The sequence below is a fragment of the Myripristis murdjan genome, chromosome 12, assembly GCF_902150065.1.
Source record: "Myripristis murdjan chromosome 12, fMyrMur1.1, whole genome shotgun sequence".
Taxonomy (NCBI): domain Eukaryota; kingdom Metazoa; phylum Chordata; class Actinopteri; order Holocentriformes; family Holocentridae; genus Myripristis; species Myripristis murdjan.
The window spans coordinates 23,286,233-23,303,812 of NC_043991.1; the positions used below are offsets into that span (position 1 = coordinate 23,286,233).

General features: G+C 40.7%; 1 protein-coding gene across 4 annotated transcripts in view; it reads right to left on the reverse strand.

Moving 5' to 3' along the window:
- Positions 1-826: 826 nt before the first annotated feature.
- ptpn13 (protein tyrosine phosphatase non-receptor type 13) overlaps positions 827-17,580 on the reverse strand; it is a 68,280-nt gene continuing 51,526 nt past the window's right edge. For 2 of the 4 annotated variants that reach the window (XM_030065240.1, XM_030065239.1), the window contains 29 exons: positions 17,327-17,416; positions 17,031-17,138; positions 16,719-16,850; positions 15,907-16,394; positions 14,912-15,043; positions 13,677-13,770; positions 13,375-13,460; positions 13,105-13,273; positions 10,500-10,714; positions 10,219-10,317; positions 9,595-9,977; positions 8,855-9,011; positions 8,010-8,165; positions 7,618-7,789; positions 6,651-6,861; positions 6,407-6,492; positions 6,253-6,314; positions 5,741-5,896; positions 5,256-5,421; positions 4,930-5,019; positions 4,685-4,791; positions 4,500-4,555; positions 4,309-4,406; positions 3,056-3,204; positions 2,855-2,945; positions 2,105-2,442; positions 1,770-1,985; positions 1,533-1,595; positions 827-1,449 (listed from right to left, as the gene is read on the reverse strand). In XM_030065240.1, the coding sequence (XP_029921100.1) occupies positions 1,372-1,449; positions 1,533-1,595; positions 1,770-1,985; positions 2,105-2,442; positions 2,855-2,945; positions 3,056-3,204; positions 4,309-4,406; positions 4,500-4,555; positions 4,685-4,791; positions 4,930-5,019; positions 5,256-5,421; positions 5,741-5,896; positions 6,253-6,314; positions 6,407-6,492; positions 6,651-6,861; positions 7,618-7,789; positions 8,010-8,165; positions 8,855-9,011; positions 9,595-9,977; positions 10,219-10,317; positions 10,500-10,714; positions 13,105-13,273; positions 13,375-13,460; positions 13,677-13,770; positions 14,912-15,043; positions 15,907-16,394; positions 16,719-16,850; positions 17,031-17,138; positions 17,327-17,416 (4,448 nt within the window). In that variant the 3' untranslated portion in view covers positions 827-1,371. The remainder of the gene's footprint in view (positions 1,450-1,532; positions 1,596-1,769; positions 1,986-2,104; positions 2,443-2,854; positions 2,946-3,055; positions 3,205-4,308; positions 4,407-4,499; positions 4,556-4,684; positions 4,792-4,929; positions 5,020-5,255; positions 5,422-5,740; positions 5,897-6,252; positions 6,315-6,406; positions 6,493-6,650; positions 6,862-7,617; positions 7,790-8,009; positions 8,166-8,854; positions 9,012-9,594; positions 9,978-10,218; positions 10,318-10,499; positions 10,715-13,104; positions 13,274-13,374; positions 13,461-13,676; positions 13,771-14,911; positions 15,044-15,906; positions 16,395-16,718; positions 16,851-17,030; positions 17,139-17,326; positions 17,417-17,580) is intronic. The other 2 variants (XM_030065242.1, XM_030065243.1) reach the window with 2 other exon arrangements.

Sequence of the window (17,580 nt, forward strand, 5' to 3'; positions counted from 1 at the left end):
ACAACCTTATCGCGGTGGAGGGGTTTGTGTGTCCCTGTGACTCTGAGAGCTGTGCTGTCCAGAGCCTCTGGCTCCTGGTCGGGGCCCCCGCCTCAAACTGCTCTCAGGAGAGGGGCCAGACTAATGGTGGTCCATAAACAATGACGTGCACAGAGGCTTTTCCACACCTGCAGTGTGCTGTTCATTACAATCACATCTGTCACTGACACTTCAGATTATAATCATGTAGACTCTAGGTTGTCTTGCATCAGATGCACAGCTTAAACCGAAGGCTGATGCAGTGATCTGTGCTGGTCCAACATTTTAACTCCACGGTTCAAACTATAAAGGCACAACATTTGTTGTTAGAATTTTTTTTTTTTTTTTTTTTTTTTTTTTTTTTTTTGGAGGGAAAAGGGTGTTGTGACAGCAGGCAGTAATCATATGAGCATGTTTATGTGTGACCTCACACCTCAGGTATAAATACTAGTATCAATTCTCAATATTTATGAAGGATACCTTTAAGAGGGATAAACTGTATCTCCTTCCATTCTTCGGGGAACCAATGTTATATTTACAGGATTTGGCTCACCAGGCATTTATTGATATGTATCTGTGAGCCTTTTTTTGGTAGCATACTTGAAAAATAGCACAAAAGTACTTTGTCAATAAATGAGATTTGTACTGTTGTAGTAGACATGCTGACATCATTCACTACTTAGAATAAGGCACAATAAATGTTTACTGTTATCAACTGCATGATGGGCTGAAGTCGATATGCATTGAAATGACACAGAGGCATGGAAATAATTGGTTATTTTTTTAAAAATCGAAACTTTCCTCTATATAACATTTAAAACATATCCAGTTTAATTTTCAGGAGATGAATATGTACACTTTTAATTTCAGTTACCTCAGGCAGTCGGCAATTACTGTATAATAGATTTACAAAGCAAATACTGTCATAGTATTCTGTCAAGGCAAGTTCCAGCATCGAAATAAGATTCAAAATACACAAGTACAGTTGTATTTGACATAAAATAGGAATTCATTTATCACTTTCATAATTATTTAGAATATCCAAGAATCTGGAGAAAAAAAAACAAAAAAACATTAGTGTTCTCGTGTAGGTGACAATAAGACATACAATCAACAGTTCTCATGAATGCATTGAGAGGGAGTAGCAGCCAAAGAAGAGAGAACTCCGAAAAGCAAACATAAAAATATAGACTTCTTTAAAAGTTTTGCGCTCATGATACGGCATGTTATAAGTCGTTGTAAGAACTTGTACTGTAATTTGGCAACATCTGTCTCTGTCGACTGTCCTCCGTTTTTGTTTTGCTCTCATGAAACAGGCACCAGCCCATACATGATGGGGAAATGTGGATTCTACTATCCTGAGATTTTTTCTTCCGCTTGAAGACATCTGAGGACATACAGGATCACTTGATAGCAGAAAATATATTGCTCCTGTGAAAAAGGAAAATATTTGTCAAAACAGTGTAATATCACTTAGGCCACAAACTATTAAAAAGCAAACTGTTGAAAATCACCTCTGTTTGGACCATTCCCTGTCTTTGAAGCCTCATGTTCCTTACGACATCTGAAATATCAAACTAGAGACAAATTGTTTAATTGCACACCATCATTCAGTGGACAGTTTGGAGCAGTTCATGTGTATCCAACATACAGTCTCAGTCTGGGTAAGTCAAAAAAGGGTATCTTGCTCGAAATGTTGGACTATTCCTTTAAAAAAATAAAGAAGAGGTCAAGGCAAAGGTCATACTTACATCAGCGTCTTTACTGATGAGACCCAGAACCACATCTATACAAATGAGGGTTCCTGACCGCCCAATGCCTGCACTGCAGTGTGTGATTATGGGCCCTGACTGGTGAACGTGCCTCATGTAGGAGATGAACGTGAGCAGCTGCTCTGGCTGAGAGGGTGTTCCATGGTCAGGCCATCCCGTGTAGTTCAGATGAGTTACTTGCTGGGTTTCATTGGTCTGCAAAGGAGGGAAAACTGTAGTGTTAATGTGAACTATTAAATGTATACAAATTGATTATAAACATTATTAAAGAGTTAAAATGCTTGTTTTAGCATCAAATCAATGTATGAATTCACCTGGACATCTTTGACCTCAATGATTCGGATAACAAAGTTGTCCAGGTATTGGTCTTTGACCAGTGTGATCTGTAACCTGTCATCCACCATCTCTGCTGTCCTCGGTGTGTCTGGCCAATACCGCTGACATTTCACTTTCCCCCCTTCCACTTCCTGGGTCATCATAGCAATCACGTTAGACTTCTGCTCCCACACCATCTGCCAAAAGTCACCCAGAGTGGTGGGCAGGGGTCCCTGGCAGGCAATGTACAAGAAGTCCTCGTCCTTCACCGGCATCTTGATGAAGTTGGCGTTGATATATCCCCCATCTTTGCCAAGAACAACTCGAGTTGTGTCGACTGGAACAGATAAGTGCACAGAGACAACCTTCAGCGTGCTGTATAAAATCCCATACTACAATGAAAGGCTTTTTTTTTTTAATCAAAACTTAAAATTATATTTACAATGGAGCAGTGTTAAAAAAATCTTCACTCAGATTAAATGCATTGTTATGGTATACAAACATGGACCAACAAAATTCTGGCTTTCTATGGGCAGCTGTAGAGAAGTGGCAGAGAAGCTGGTACACTATGAACTCACACAGCTAAAGGTACATGAATGGAGTTTATATACAATTAAAGGTGAGAAGTATGAATCAGGTTTATGGCATGTGGTGTCTACTACCAATTCTTTACAGTGCCCAGATAGCCTAGCACCTTACTTTAATGTGCATATAGCTATCCATTTATTAGATATTCTTTTATAGCTTACAGGGAACAATGTTCTTGTAGCGATTCTTCTTTTTGTTCTCCTTTGTCTGACCTATTAAACAGTCATCCAGTGGCTGGAGATTTTGAAGATTCTGCAAGCGAGCAAAACAACATGTTTATAAAATTAAATGACATTACATCTAGGCAGTGAAGTTGAAGAAATTCCAGTTTAAAGATATAAGTTTGGAAATTAGATAATTACCTCAAACTCCTGCAGAGGGACCTTCTGCTCTAATAGTCCCCTCATCATGCGGACCACCGTGTTGAGCTTGGATCCTGTGAACTGGCCGTCAGGGACGACCTTGACCAACGGCAGGGAGGTCAGCTCATCCTCTGTGATGATAGGCCCATCTGAGAGAGGGCAAAATGAAATGAACACAGCTGTTTTAAGAACAATCCAGCCAAAATGCTAATGCTAAATTTTATGAGTCATCTATCACGGTTTAGCAATAACACAAAAAGGTTTTGTCAGGTAAGGTGGTAAGTGTACTTCAAAAAATATGTGGTAAGCCTGGGTAGGAGTTTCCATATGACCTTTTTGAGGACGCCATACAATCTGGCTTACACCAAGAGGAAAAAGATGGAGTGGCCTACACATCCCATTGAGGTGATGGTTCAGATTCTCACTCATATAGTTGTACTTCCTGGTCTGTGTGAGTGTAATGCATCCACCAAATCTGGCCCATTAAATCTTTCCCTATCATGAGAATGAGCTTCACCAGAAGTGTATGGCTCCAAAATTAATCAAGTAGATAGAGATCAGAAAACATGATTTTGAGCAGCGACACAAGGCTGAAAAATTGTTTCAAACAATGCACGACAACACACACTTATAATAGTTTGACTTTGAATGCTATTTTCAGTCCTCTGGTTTCTAAAATAATAGAACTATTTTCTGCTGTAGCGCTGCCCACATGGCACCCCCTCCCATTTTCAACCTCAGTGGCAATGCTGCAACGGAAAACACCTCTGACATTTTGGAGACCAGCTGGATGAAGGAAGCGTTGAAAGTGAAATCAAAACTTATGTTCTGTATTCTTCAAAACAATTTTGTCACCACTCAAATCATGTTGTTTCCGGTTTCTATCTACTTCATTCATTTTGAAGCAGTATAGTCCTGTGTGGCTCCTTTTCTCACAACAGGGAAAGATTTAATGGACCAAACTTGATGGATGTATTATACCTGACCAACAAATACAACTATATGAGTAAAAATCTGAGCAATTACTTTAAGAATAAGTATGTAGTGACATATTATCTCTCTCTGTTCTTTATTTTTCCCATGCTCCCAGTCCTCGACTGAATACTGGAATTTGGACCCCAATTATAAAAATTATCCTGTCAAGCATGTCGCAATTGGCTATCACACACATCATAATCATTTGGTTTGAGGGATAAACATTTTTTCTTTGAGGTAGGCTCAAATTCCAAGTGACAGAGCTCAGAAACTCTTACCCTCTCTTAATTTGGAGTTCATGTTCTCGATGGGCAGCTCGTCACTACCCCATGTGATTTCATCTTCCTCCGGCCGTCCAGCACTCATCTGCAGATAGCTGTCAATCAAACACAAATGGTCAACAGATGTGAATGCCTTCATGTAAGTCCTCGTCAAAGAAGTATAAAACCGAAAAGCAGAGTCTTCCTACTTTTCATTCATTGGATCATCCACGCTCTCTTCTTTCCATTCCACTTTTCGGGAACTCTGAGAGCAAAAGTAGAAATAAAGGGAAAAAATTAAATAGCCAGCAAGTACACATTCAAATATCAATTATGCACCTTTCACATATATCATCGCATAAGTTGCTTCAGGTCTGGCGGGTTAGATTCATACCTCAGGGGAGTCCTCGGGCAGAGAAGAGCCATCACAGTCTGTGTCCTCTGACAGCTCCGTGCTCTGCTCAGTCTCTCTCCTCTGCTCCATGGAGCCCACATCATAATCTACAGAGCGTGGGACATTAGCATTTGCATTTATTTTTTGTTGGCAACCAAACATTGTTACAAAACATTCATTTATCATCAGAATTCATTGTCATACAATCAAGTGTTACAGTGCATTTGCTAGCCTATATACCGTACCTATTGGTGGTATGGTTGGGGTGCTGGAAGACTTCAGCTCGTCATGGGGAGTACACAGCTTCGTCTTTACTCCACTGTCCTCACTCATATCTGAAAATAACATTGAAGGTGGGTTATGTAGAAAGATCAGGGAAGACGTCATTCAAGTTCGGTTTACCATTCATACTTTCAAACTATAACCCTAAAAAACAGGGTTAGATGTCCATACTTATTCAAATGGGAAAAAAAAAAAAAAAAAAAAAAAAAAAAAAAAAAAAAACAGTTATCACACAAATCTCCCCTATAGACAGCAAAGCATTCTTTCATGTTTTGGTTTTGGGCTGTACCTGTGTTGCCATTGCATTTGTCAGAGTTGATGGGTAGATAGGCCAGGTATGTGTTCGGGGTCTGATCTGGTGGTCTGGACACTGTAAGATGCACTAGTCCTTTGGCTTTACGGATGGTGGTGACAGCTTTGGTGTGGGATACACCTGTCATTAGTTCTTCGTTGACCTGCCAAGACAAAAAAAAAAAAAGGCAAGTTAAAAAATAAAACAGTATGGCCAAACAGTCATTGGAAACAAAACAAAGAATAGACATAATAAATAACAAAAAAGAGACAGGAGAGGTAAAGCTACCAGATGACCATTTTTTCAGGTTTTATATTTATGTTATTAGGTTCAGAATGTGAAAAGAGAGCATCAGTCAAATGCCAAGCAGAAATTATAAGGGTGAATGCATATGACATGAATTAAACCTTACTATAGAAAATTACATTATGATATGACCTCAAATTCTGATCATTCTGAATCTGCAAAGGTACATCACTCACTTTGAGGAGCCTGTCTCCGACTTGCAGCCTCCCTGAGGAGTCTGCTACCCCCCCTGGTGTGATTGACTTGACAAAGATCCCTCTCTCCCCTCCAATAACTGAGAAACCCAGACCGCCAGACGGAGGCTTTTCCAATTCCAGCATAATGATCTCCTCCTGCATATCCAACATACAAAAATATGATGATTAAAAACATTTAATTCATCATCCAAAACCAAAAGTAGATAATTATAGTGGTAAGTGGCCATTACCAGGGTCAAGCCAATCAAGGAATAAATGCTGTCAGTGGTTGTGCGGCATTCACAATTTCATAGTCACAAGAATAAACATTTGGCATGAACTGTAATGTCTCAACACAGTGTCACTGACAATTTCTTGATGGGCTGTATTTTGTTTTTTCATATCATCTTTTATTTTAAAAGTCTTGTATACAGCAATTTATAACATGGTTATGATCACCAACACTAGTGACTTGACAACATGGCAATAACATTTCATTTCTTTGCACCCACCTCTAAAGGACAAAGTGCTGACAGACACTCTGTATCTCTTTGATCACCACCTTCAAGATAGCCTAAAACAGAAAATAATGGACACATCATACTTTTCTGAGCATGTTTCTAAGCAAGTTTTCCATGGCTGGTACTTTTAAGATTTGAAACATACCATTCATGCTGGATGACATCTTTGGACTGATGTTATTGTTGAGAAAGGAGACACTTTTATGTCCAGGGGTAACAGGCTTTCCATCCCTGAGGCCAGAGACAAATGGTATATTGGTACAGTTTAAAATTTTTCCAGATATTCTGAGCCACAAAAACATCTGTAATGTCACTGAGATGAAAATGCCAACAAAGCATCAACAATCCCATTCAGTCTAGACATGTCTTCCTTTGTTTGTGCAGACTACCTTGTTGCCTTGAGAGTTAGGTCTTCGAGGGAAAGCTCCAACAGTCGCGTGCTCTCGCTGAGAGTCAGCTCCATGGTGGGAGCCCCACTGATGTAGTGGATCAGGTCAAGAGGTCTCAGGCTGCCCTCCTCAGAGGCCATTGAACCAGGTTGGATGTCTTTCACAAATAACACCCCATACACACTGTCACTGCCACCATCCAATACCAGACCTGGGTGTGATGGTGGTGGGGGAGTTGTGGGTGGGGCAATCAATGGGAGGAAGGACAGAGAGTAGTAAAACGTAATTTAATTTTGACAGTAACTGGATAGGCTCAGAGGTCTGGCACCAGAACCTGTAGGGTTGATGTGTAACTTTTATGGCATGCTCGAAAGATTTCGCTGCAGCAGGACATAAAAAGAACCATGAACTGGGAATATAGTGGTTTCTCATAAATAACACTACGTGACACTGTGTCTCTGTGAAGTGAAACCTTACCCTATCACTTGCATCTTTCCGTAAACACATTAGCCCTTTCCCATGCCAGTGTCTAAATCCTGCTTTTGATGACAGGGCACTATCTCAGAAAAAAATGTGGACTGATGGAACAAGCAGACTTGTTTTGTCTCGGATGTTCCTGCACCTTAAACATGTTGACGCCTAATGGAGAAAGACTTCACTTGAATGCATTTGAAATGAGCTTACTCTAGAAACAAAAAGCAGGATGAATATTCAGAGCAGCTTCTGAACCAAGTCAAATTTACTGAAAAAGTGCTTACCAAAACATTTTCTCACCATATGGCTTACAGAGCAACAGTAGACAAGTAGGAAAATAAAAACAAACAAATCACAATTACATAACCTGTATGTGCATCAGTGCATGTGAGTGAAGTGAAGAAAGATGAAACACTGGTAAATATTTTGACCATGTCCATGTGTTCTGACATGGAAAGGAAGTTAATGGTTATTGATGAGGACTGTTTCTTACCCAGTGGTTTTTGGTGGCCCTTGAAGCAGATATCTGGCAGTAAGTGGGCTTCTACTGGGGGCTTGGGAGCCTCCAGGACCCTCCCTACAACCAAGTCAACCACCCTGGGGGCAGCACGCACTAAATTCACCACCTCAGTGTGGCCCATATTAGACACATCTGTGTTGTTCACCTGAGGACAGAGAACAAATGAAGAATGACTAATTCATTCTGGATGTGAATCAAAACATATGTTTTTGAGAGTCAGACAAGGTCAGAGAACAGATTCATGCGTTGGGTAAAAGAATGCAGCACAGGCTGGGGGAAAAGAGAGCTAGATCTGCATTTGATACATTTCACAATGCCAGAGTCATTAGTGGTTAGAGAGTAAGGAAATGGGTATATAACAGTACCATGATCATTCGGTCACCGGGACGGAGCCTGCCATCTCCTTTGGCTGGGTCCTGGATGATGTCATGGATGTAACAGCCCTGATCATTTCCTTTGGTCAGGGTGAAGCCCAGGCTGCCTTTATCTGACTTCACCAAAGACACCTTTAACTCTACATCCTAACAAAGGACAAGTGTCACAGTTAGAGGAATTATTCTGAATGGTCTGAGAGGCTTTTTAGATGAGATGCAACACTTGTAGTCATTAATTTTCAATGAGAGTTGAGCAGGGAGGCATGGAGGAGCTGGAGAGATCCCATGAAACTATTCCATTCATGCTTTTCACCCATTTGACCCTCATTTCACAGCTGAATGGTCCTGAACCTTTTGACACTGCAACAGAGTTGCTTGACTGGTGAAATGAGAGTTCGTGTTGTTGTCACCAAGTTTGACAAATGGAGGAAAAGTTCATTCTTGAGTGCTGTAATTTCCCAAAATTTTAATGCATGTAGGACATTAGGAAGAACGCCTGGAAAGTGTCAGTGCAAGAGTTGGTGTATCAAGTACATAGAGTATGTTTCATTTCAGTAATTACATTTGGATATGTAAACATATAAAAACAATAGCTAGTATCTGAACTGTATGTTGCTATTTTTATAGCTACCATGTGCAGATGTTTTTCTTCACATGAGGCACAGTGAGGGCTGTGCATATGTAATGCATGCATCTGCTGCGTCTCATCTAAAAAGTCCTTGAATCTTAAAATTCAGATCCACATTTTGTGGAATCTTTTCTCAGGTCTGCCAGAAATTACAAACACAATGTTGTTGTACTTTCTATCTCAAATGTTTCCCTTCCTCAGTCCTTACTGGAACAAATTCATCCAGGTCCTGTCCATTGCCAGACATGGTGAGGTTTAAGGGCAAAGGCAGTGGAGGAGGCAGGGGATCTGGGCTTGGAGCACTGATGGAGGAGACTGTAGGCTGGGAGGCAGACAGCTCAGATGTCAGGAGGGATGAAGGACACCTATCCAAACAAGATATGACAGATTTTGTTGATTACACAAACACCGAACTATGCACTATTTTTGACTAAGCAGCACATGTCTGAATGTAATGTTTCTCACAATAAAGTCTTGTGAGAGAGATAGAGATATAACAAATATAACTGCATGTGTGAAACTTGTGCCATTTATTCCAATTTAAGTTGGTTTATTGCTGTGAGGTACCACTTGAGAGAAACACTGACATCATTTTCCTACTCTGTTTACTGATTTACATAAGGAGGTTAGGTTAAGCAAAAAGAAAAACATCTTACAAAACAAAAAACAAAAACATGAAAAGAAACAAAAAAAATCAAAGATGTTAATAGGCTACACCCACTTTCTCTTAGCCATGTTGTGTTTTGAATAAACATCTGTACTGCTTGCAGGCACAATAAAATGTGTATCATTGTTGACTGATGAGTCAACATTACAACTACAATTTCAGTTTCCCTTGAAAGAGTATATGCACTGGAAGTTGAAGGAACCATAAAGATTTCAACAGCTGTTACAATCCTCTATGACAAAGGCCTTAGCTATTCCCTTATTTCACAGTGGATCACTTACCCCTTGCTGAGATCAGATCTGGTTAGGGATAGGTTCGGTGAGTAAAAAGCTGAGTGAATGGAGTCATCCAGCTGACTGGAGCTGTCGTAGCGCCCCAGGCCTAGGTTGCTACTAGGGGTCTGGTAGATACTCTGCTCCCAGGTTTGTCTGCTGTGCTCCAGGGCACTAGGGCTGAAGGCTTCTTCCACCTCCTCATCCCCATCGGTGCTGTCACTGTAGCTGTTCTGGCGGCCAGGGGTTTTGTGCAACAGCCGCTCCAGTGCCTCCTCCACAGGGCCGCGACCCCTCTTCCCTTCACTGCCTGAGGGAGAGGTTGTCCTCGCCAAGATCACGCTGGGCTCTGTCTGGGTCACTGGCTCCTTACGGGGTGATGGCATAGGTGTCTGGGAGGAATAAATTAGTCTAGATAAGGTAATAAAAGAAAAAAAATCTACAAAGAAAGTGTAGGAAAAGTTGCAGGACTTTTCCTTTAAGTTATCAATTATTATTGATATTCAGGAACTCCATGCAACAGTCGGGTAAAAAAAGAAGTTGAAGCTTCAGAAAAAATTGCCATAGTATGATTTACTAACGTTAATACATTTAGCAAATATGAAAGAGATAATGATTATTATAGATTCTCACCAAAGCTGAAGTGTCCAACTCAGGAAGCACACCATGCTCAGGTCTACAAAGGAGCAAAGTCACCTCCTGGCCTGTTCCTCGCAAAGCTGATATCACCTCCTACACGCGTGTATGAACACGTATATGCATAAAATTTCAAATTAGTCATGGTAATAAATAATACAAAAACAGTGAATAATTTACATGTGGTCCAACTTGCTTAAATCTCCATCAAATTAAGAGAAATGCGCAATATATATCTGAAATCTATGAATGCTCACAAGAAGAAATATCTGACATACATGTTGCGAGAGTCCTTTGAGGGATGTTTGATTGACTCGGAGAATGACGTCGCCCACACTGATGCGGCCGCTCTCTGCAGCTGGTTGGCCAGGGAAAAGCTTTTTAACTCGCACCATGCTGGAGCCAGGAGGTTCATCAGGAATGTTCTCTTCTCGACTAAAACTGAAGCCGAGCCCTGACGTGTTCTTTAGCAGGCACACTTCAAATACGTTATCTGGGGACAAGGTTATTTACATTAGACTGGTATAAACAGTGAATGTAGCATTAAAACCAGGCAAGAGGGTCCTATGCAAACATCTCTACGGCACTGAAATTTTCTATTGTATTTTAGAAAGCTGATTTCATAGGGGAGAGACCAAAATATAGTTCTTAGATTGATCTCAATATAGGGAGGACAAGAAGTACAGTCATAAGAAAGGCTCAGGTGCTGAATCCAATACTAAAAATTGAATAAGAAAGTCAGGAGGACAGCATAGCATTCAAGTTTCGAGAAGTGGACTTGAGAACAAGATATACACTACTCACAAAAAGTTAGGGATATTTGGCTTTTGGGTGAAATTTATGGAAAATATAAAAAGTTCACGCTACAGTGATATTATATCATGAAAGTAGGGCATTTAAGTAGAAGCATACACTGGTGATTTCCTCATCTCAAACAATTTCTTGAAACAAAAGTCAACAACAGTGGTGGATATACCACAACAAAAATGTCAGTGTCAATAACTTGTCATGTGCCCTTGAGCATCAATTACAGCTTGACAACAACGTCTCATGCTGTTCACAAGTCGACTTATTGTCTGCTGAGGCATGGCATCCCACTCTTCTTGAAGGGCGGCCCTCAGGACATTGAGGTTCTGGGGTACAGAGCTCCGAGCTGGAGACTGGGGTACCTCCATCTGAGGTACCCCAGTCTCCAGCAGCCATTCCCTAATGATACGACCTCGATGAGCTGGAGCATCAAACACCTAACCCTAACCCTAACAGCAACTTGTGTAAAAAGTACTGAAACATTGAACAGTTGGACATGTGCATTCAGAAGTTTACAGAAGGTCACATTAAGTTCACCTGTAAAGGTTATAATGCATTTTAGGTTCATCCTGAAATTTCACCCGAAAGCCGAATATCCCTGACTTTTTGTGAGTAGTGTAATAGTAGATGACTGTGGTTATACCAGGCAGCTTCCATGTGTACATGAGAAAATGTGAAGCAAAGTAGAGCTGGAAAAGGCCATTCAGCAAATCTTCCCACAGTCAGTAATGGGGAAAACTGTACTGGGTTACAGTACTGAAGGTACAGTCCTAAAGGTACTACAATCTATGTGAAAAGACACTGCTACCTGTTTACGCTTGTGCATACACTGACAGAGCACTAGGTGGCTGCAACAGCACACTCTAAAACAATCACCTTCAGAGGAATGATTCAAGTACTGAAGTGTAAAAAAATATGCAATATAAATAAGTTTCTGTCACAATCAGAATCTTATTTAAACAACAAGTTAAACATGGAAAAACAGTGACACACCATGCTGAGTTGTTTTGTTTTCCAATATTGTTTTATGAGAGTGTTAAAAGACTCAGATCAATAGCAGGTTTTACTGCATCTGTCTATGTCAAACTATTTGTAGTAGTAGTAGTCATAGCACACAGTTCATACAGTGATAAAGATGATTTTGGTGGTGATATCTATCACTGATGAAGACACACTGACAGCAACAGATTAAAAGTCATGGCACCAGCTCCTCAGCCGAGGATGAAAGAAGACTAGTGGTACGCTCAAAAACCATAAAACAGCAGAAAACACGACAACTCAGAAAAGTATGGAATTGTTTTCCTGAGTTATAAGCATCTGTATAAATGATATCAAGACTGTAACAGAGCATTAATTACAAATCACAGGGCAATTCTATCCTTCATTCATTCACCTGTTGAAAGGTGCTTGCTTTACATTGAAGTGCTGTGGCCACCTAGTGGGCTCGATGTGTGGCCTTGAAAAATGTACAAGCATGAGCATGGGCAAGTAACGGTATGGTTAACACATATAAGGTCTCCTGTGCAAGTCTCTCCAGATGCAAAGATGAAGAAGAAGCAGTCTAAATCAAAACACAGACAGAACCTCTGCACCATATGACGAGACAGTTTCTCTTTCAAATAAGACTGTTAATGGCAAGTTACTTTATTTAAAGTTGATCTTGTGTGCATTAATAATCCTGTTTAACTTGCACTACCTATGATTTTGCTGCCAATAAAAAATACATTGAGCTGAATGCAAGGGCCAACAACAACCCAAATAGGGGATAAATGTAAGTTAGCTCCTTTCACCATCTTTATAACTATTTAGGAAACTGTCTGATAGATTAAGGGGAAAATCTTAATTGTGTTACCCTTAAGTGTTAGCTACATAGCTCAACCAAAATGCATAATCAAACTGCTGAGGTTTCAGAAACTGTTACAGTGCCTGGCCAGGGCCAATGCCCTGGGGTGTTGCATGGATGGCATGTTGTGGTGTGGATGGTGTGTGGCCTTAGTTTGAAGGTTTCTGTCGTTCATGGGGTGCGTGGGAACCACTTGCTTCAAAAACTGTTACAGTGCAATGGTATCTCTTCACCTTGTGTAATGAAGCTGTACTCTGGTTTGGCTTTGAACTCCAGGGGCTTCTCTTTGTTTTTGGTCTGCTTTTGGTCACTTGCAGCACACGGCGGGGTGCACTGAGGTGTAACTGGAGCATGAACACTGTCTGCAGGCGGATGACCCTTCTCCAGCAACAAGTGCACCGTCTGAGGAAGCCAGGAAATGATTTACTCAATATTATTGACCAGCGGACAGGCACCTGGATAGTCTTTCAGCAGGGTGTTCTTATTAAAATGTCATTTGTCACCTGTCCAGTATCTCTGAGTGTCTCTACTGCTTGTTTATGAGTGGCCCCCTCCAGACTCTTTCCATTGACTGCCACCACGCGATCTCCTGAGCACAGAGAAGATATATGAAGATGAAGGTGTGGAACATATTACAGTCTACTAATTTGTTATAACTATTTAATATAACAAAGTAAAAGTCAGGTATGGAAAAAAATGCACAAAACAGATGAAGACATATACTCTGGTCATTAGTTTCTGTATATACTTCAGACTCTCTGTCCCATTATTTCACTATTTGTAACACCAGAGTTTGGGCTCTGACCTTTCTGTATCCTTCCATCCAACTCAGCAGCTCCTTTCGGTATGATGGCTTTAACATAGATGCCTCCATGTCTGACACTAGTGTTGACTCCACCCTAAAAAATAAACACAAATATGTTGGTCTAACTGGTCACAAAAAAAAAACAGTTCATTATGTTGTATGTTCAATGGGGGTGGTGGCGGGTATGGAGGATTTTTTTTTTTTTTTTTTTTAATTTTAAAAAAATGTAATTGTTAAATGACAAATACTTTGTTTTTTTTCACAGCTGTAGTGATAAAATCTATAGCAATACATTGTGGAGTTGTTTACTGAATATGAGCAATCTGCTGTTTTATTGGGAAGACATGGGTCTGAAAAAGGGCACACTGGCACCTGGGCAAAGCATGCTACTTGTCGTACATTATCCTAAGTCAGTCCAGATTTAGAGATTTGTCCTGTGAAAAATAAACTGTTTATCAATTAACCATTACATTTGAATATCCAATCTAAAAAAAATCCTCAATAAGCCCAGTGACTGTGATGTGTTACTGACATTTTACTATGAGGTTAAAGTGAAACTATCCGAGGCAGTATGCAGTTCTATTCGGTGCTCACTTGGCTGGATTGTGTTGATAACTGGCTTATTGTTAAAGTGAATTTACTGGTAATTTCAATGTAGTGCATTACTAAGGCAACAGAACACAGAAAAAGGCACAGTATCAGTTATTTCCTTAACTAGACAGATTAAAATATTTGACAGTGAATCACACTATAACTTTGGACTGATGACACACAGTCAAGTGATTTGTTATTGAGTGTTAATGTGTCTAAGTGGTAAGCGAACCCCTGCCGTGATGTTCACCATCACCTGGAGAAGAATTATACTAATGGAGCTCCAGCAAATCACTCTAGAGTCAGCAGCAAACACCTAGGCATCTAGGTAAGTATTTGTAAGACCATCAACAACTGTCCCCATTATGTTTGTCTGTGGCCCTTACACAGGCTAAAGTCGGTGCATATCACACATTTCTACGGTTATAAATCCTTACTGATTAAACCAATTAAACCAATGAATTAAAGGTGGCATGCAAAGAGAAGGAGGTGATGTACTACTCCCACAAGACCTCCAATATCCGGCAGACAGCATCTATAAGAAGGCCAAACAAAGCAAGCCGCAGAAACCATGCAAACATAGAAACACACAACAGTCATAAGATGAGGGGAAAGGGGGGAAATAACAAAGAGATGGTGAAAACCTTGCCGAACAGTACCGTGACACTTATGCCCAGGCTGCTGTCTTTTTTGGACAGCTCAATGTCATATAGTTCTCCCGGACGGAGACTATTGACCCCTGGGGCATTACCACTTAAATTTTCCATGATGCATTCCTGTAAACAAAGAACAGGGTATTAAGTCGAATTATGTCAAGCTTGGACATGCAGACAGAAAAGAGACAAAGCGAGAGCGAGAAAAAGAGAGTACAAGGGCGATGCTAAAGAAAAAAGGGAGGTTGCACAATCAAGGGGACTCGTGCAGTATACAGGTAATATACTGCGCTGCACTGGCACTCTAAATGCTGTGACAAGAAGTTACATACAACAGGCAGTTAGTTATGCCAAGCATTTGGAAGGTGATTACATGTAGAGCTGCAACGATTAGTCAAATAATTGATTAGCTGCCAACTATTCAATTAATAGTCAACTATTTTGATAATCGATTAATTGTTTTGAGTCATCATTAAGAAGAAAATTTCTAGATTCTCTAATTCCAGCTTCTCTAATGTGAATACTTTATACCTAATTTTTATAACATTTCTTTAGTCCTTTGTGACAGTAAACTAAATGTCTTTGGCTTGTGGGACAAAACAAGACATTTGAGGACGTCACCTCGGACTGTGGGAAATTGTGATCAACATTTTTCACCATTTCCTGACAGTGTATCGACCAAACAACTAATCGATTAATCGAGGAAATAATCGGAAGATTAATGAAAATAATCCTAAAATGCAGCTCTGATTACATGTAATGCTTGTTGATGGAAAGATTGTACTTCTTGTGCCCTATTAAATTGTTGTTTTACTATTTGTGGTTTCATCTTTTTAATATATCAACAAAATACCTTTGCGTGTTTTGAGCCACATGTATCCTGAGTGAACATCTACAGCATAAGGCAATTTTCAAACGTAAAGAATCCCTTCCCACCAATTGAAATAATTCATAAAACGTTTAAAAACATCACAGTTGGACCACACCTTTTTGAGCTTGAGTTTCTCTTGACTACTGGAGTAGGTCTCTTCATCCATGTCTGAATCCCCAAAGTCCGAATGTTCTGAAACTTTAGGAACTTCTAAGACTTTAGCTTTCCTAGTTTTGGGTGGCAGAGCTGGTGGAGCAGCATCCAAACCTGCATTAGGTTCTGGTTTGTGATGGTGAGGTACAGGTGCAGCAACAGCTGCAGTAACAGCAGCAGCTCCATCCGGGTTCTGGTGAATTCCATTAGCAGGCGGTTGAGTGTTTTTGGCAGCACTGCTTGTCCTGGAGTCCTGAGAGCTAAGGCTGGTATGATGGTGGAGCGGGGAGGAAGAGGAAGGTGAGGTGGCACTATGGTGAAGGAGGCCGGGGCTTCCTGTTCCAACCTGCTCCTCTGAGGAAGACTCAAAGTCTAGGTCGTGTCTCTGGCCAGAGGTGAGCGCCTTTACTGAAGGCTTGGCCTGGTAAGGAACATAGCCCAATGGAGATTCTGCCAGAATAAGTGACAAGAACATTGATATTAGTTACATCCATCGCTCAACAATATAGAAATAAGTGTACATAATGGTTGATACAACAAGAATCTGACAAAAAAATCTAGTTGTATTGTGTACACAAGCAAGAAAAAAATGAAAATTCTCCTGCTATTCTCATGAGGTCGGGCAAAGTTTTCCTCAAGAGTTCTATCCAAAAACTGTCTTTATATTGATTTTACATTGTTTACATGGTTGTGGATGATGGCCGAGATTGGCCTGCAATTTACTAGGCTGACTTGCTGTCCTTCAGGAAATAGAGAGAGGGAATGTGGCTATACCTTTGTAGAGCCTCTCTTTGGGTTGGGACACCACCAATGTAACGTCGTCAGGTGCATTCTGGAGAACTTCCACTGTGGTGGCATGAGGGAGCCCTTCCAGGTTCACATCATTCACCGAGATCAGGCGGTCACCTGCACCGACACTATCAACTGTCACAAATACTGAACACAGATAGCTGCAGCGAGACAGGAAAGTGTGAAATGAAGTCAGTTTTGACAACTGCCAGCACTTACTGCCCTCGACGCTCCTGAGAAAAACGAAGCAGCAACATGATTCAAAGAACTAACAGAGAAGCAAAAACACTGGCCTACCAGGTTTGAGGCAGCCGTTGACATCAGCGGGCCCACCAGGGGTGATAGAGCTGATGATGGTGCCAAGGCCCATGCGACCGGAGTTCTCCCCTCCAACAATCTGGAACCCTACGCAACACACATGCACACATGAAACACACATACACACACGTTTAAACACATAACATGAGGCAAACAAATGTCTTCTACACTAATCATACTGCTTGTAAAACTGGGAGCAGCTGAGAACTGGCAGTAGAGACAGCGTGACATGGAGCTGTTATTTTAAGAAATTACATGCACATACACACACTTACCAAGGCCATATTTAACATCCTTTTTCAGGTTTACAGTTGTGATTTCTCTCTCTGGTGATGGTAAGGCACTGACCTTTTTCTTAAGTGAGTCTGTGTTAGATAAAGACAGAGGACATTCACATCACCCACTTAAATATGAATAAATGACATTATTTGTACTATGTCACTGTTGGCAGATGCATCACAACTTTTCTGAGAAAGCCCATAGGCCCATAGTCTGTACCATATAGCTTGGGCGATTCCATTTCAAAAGT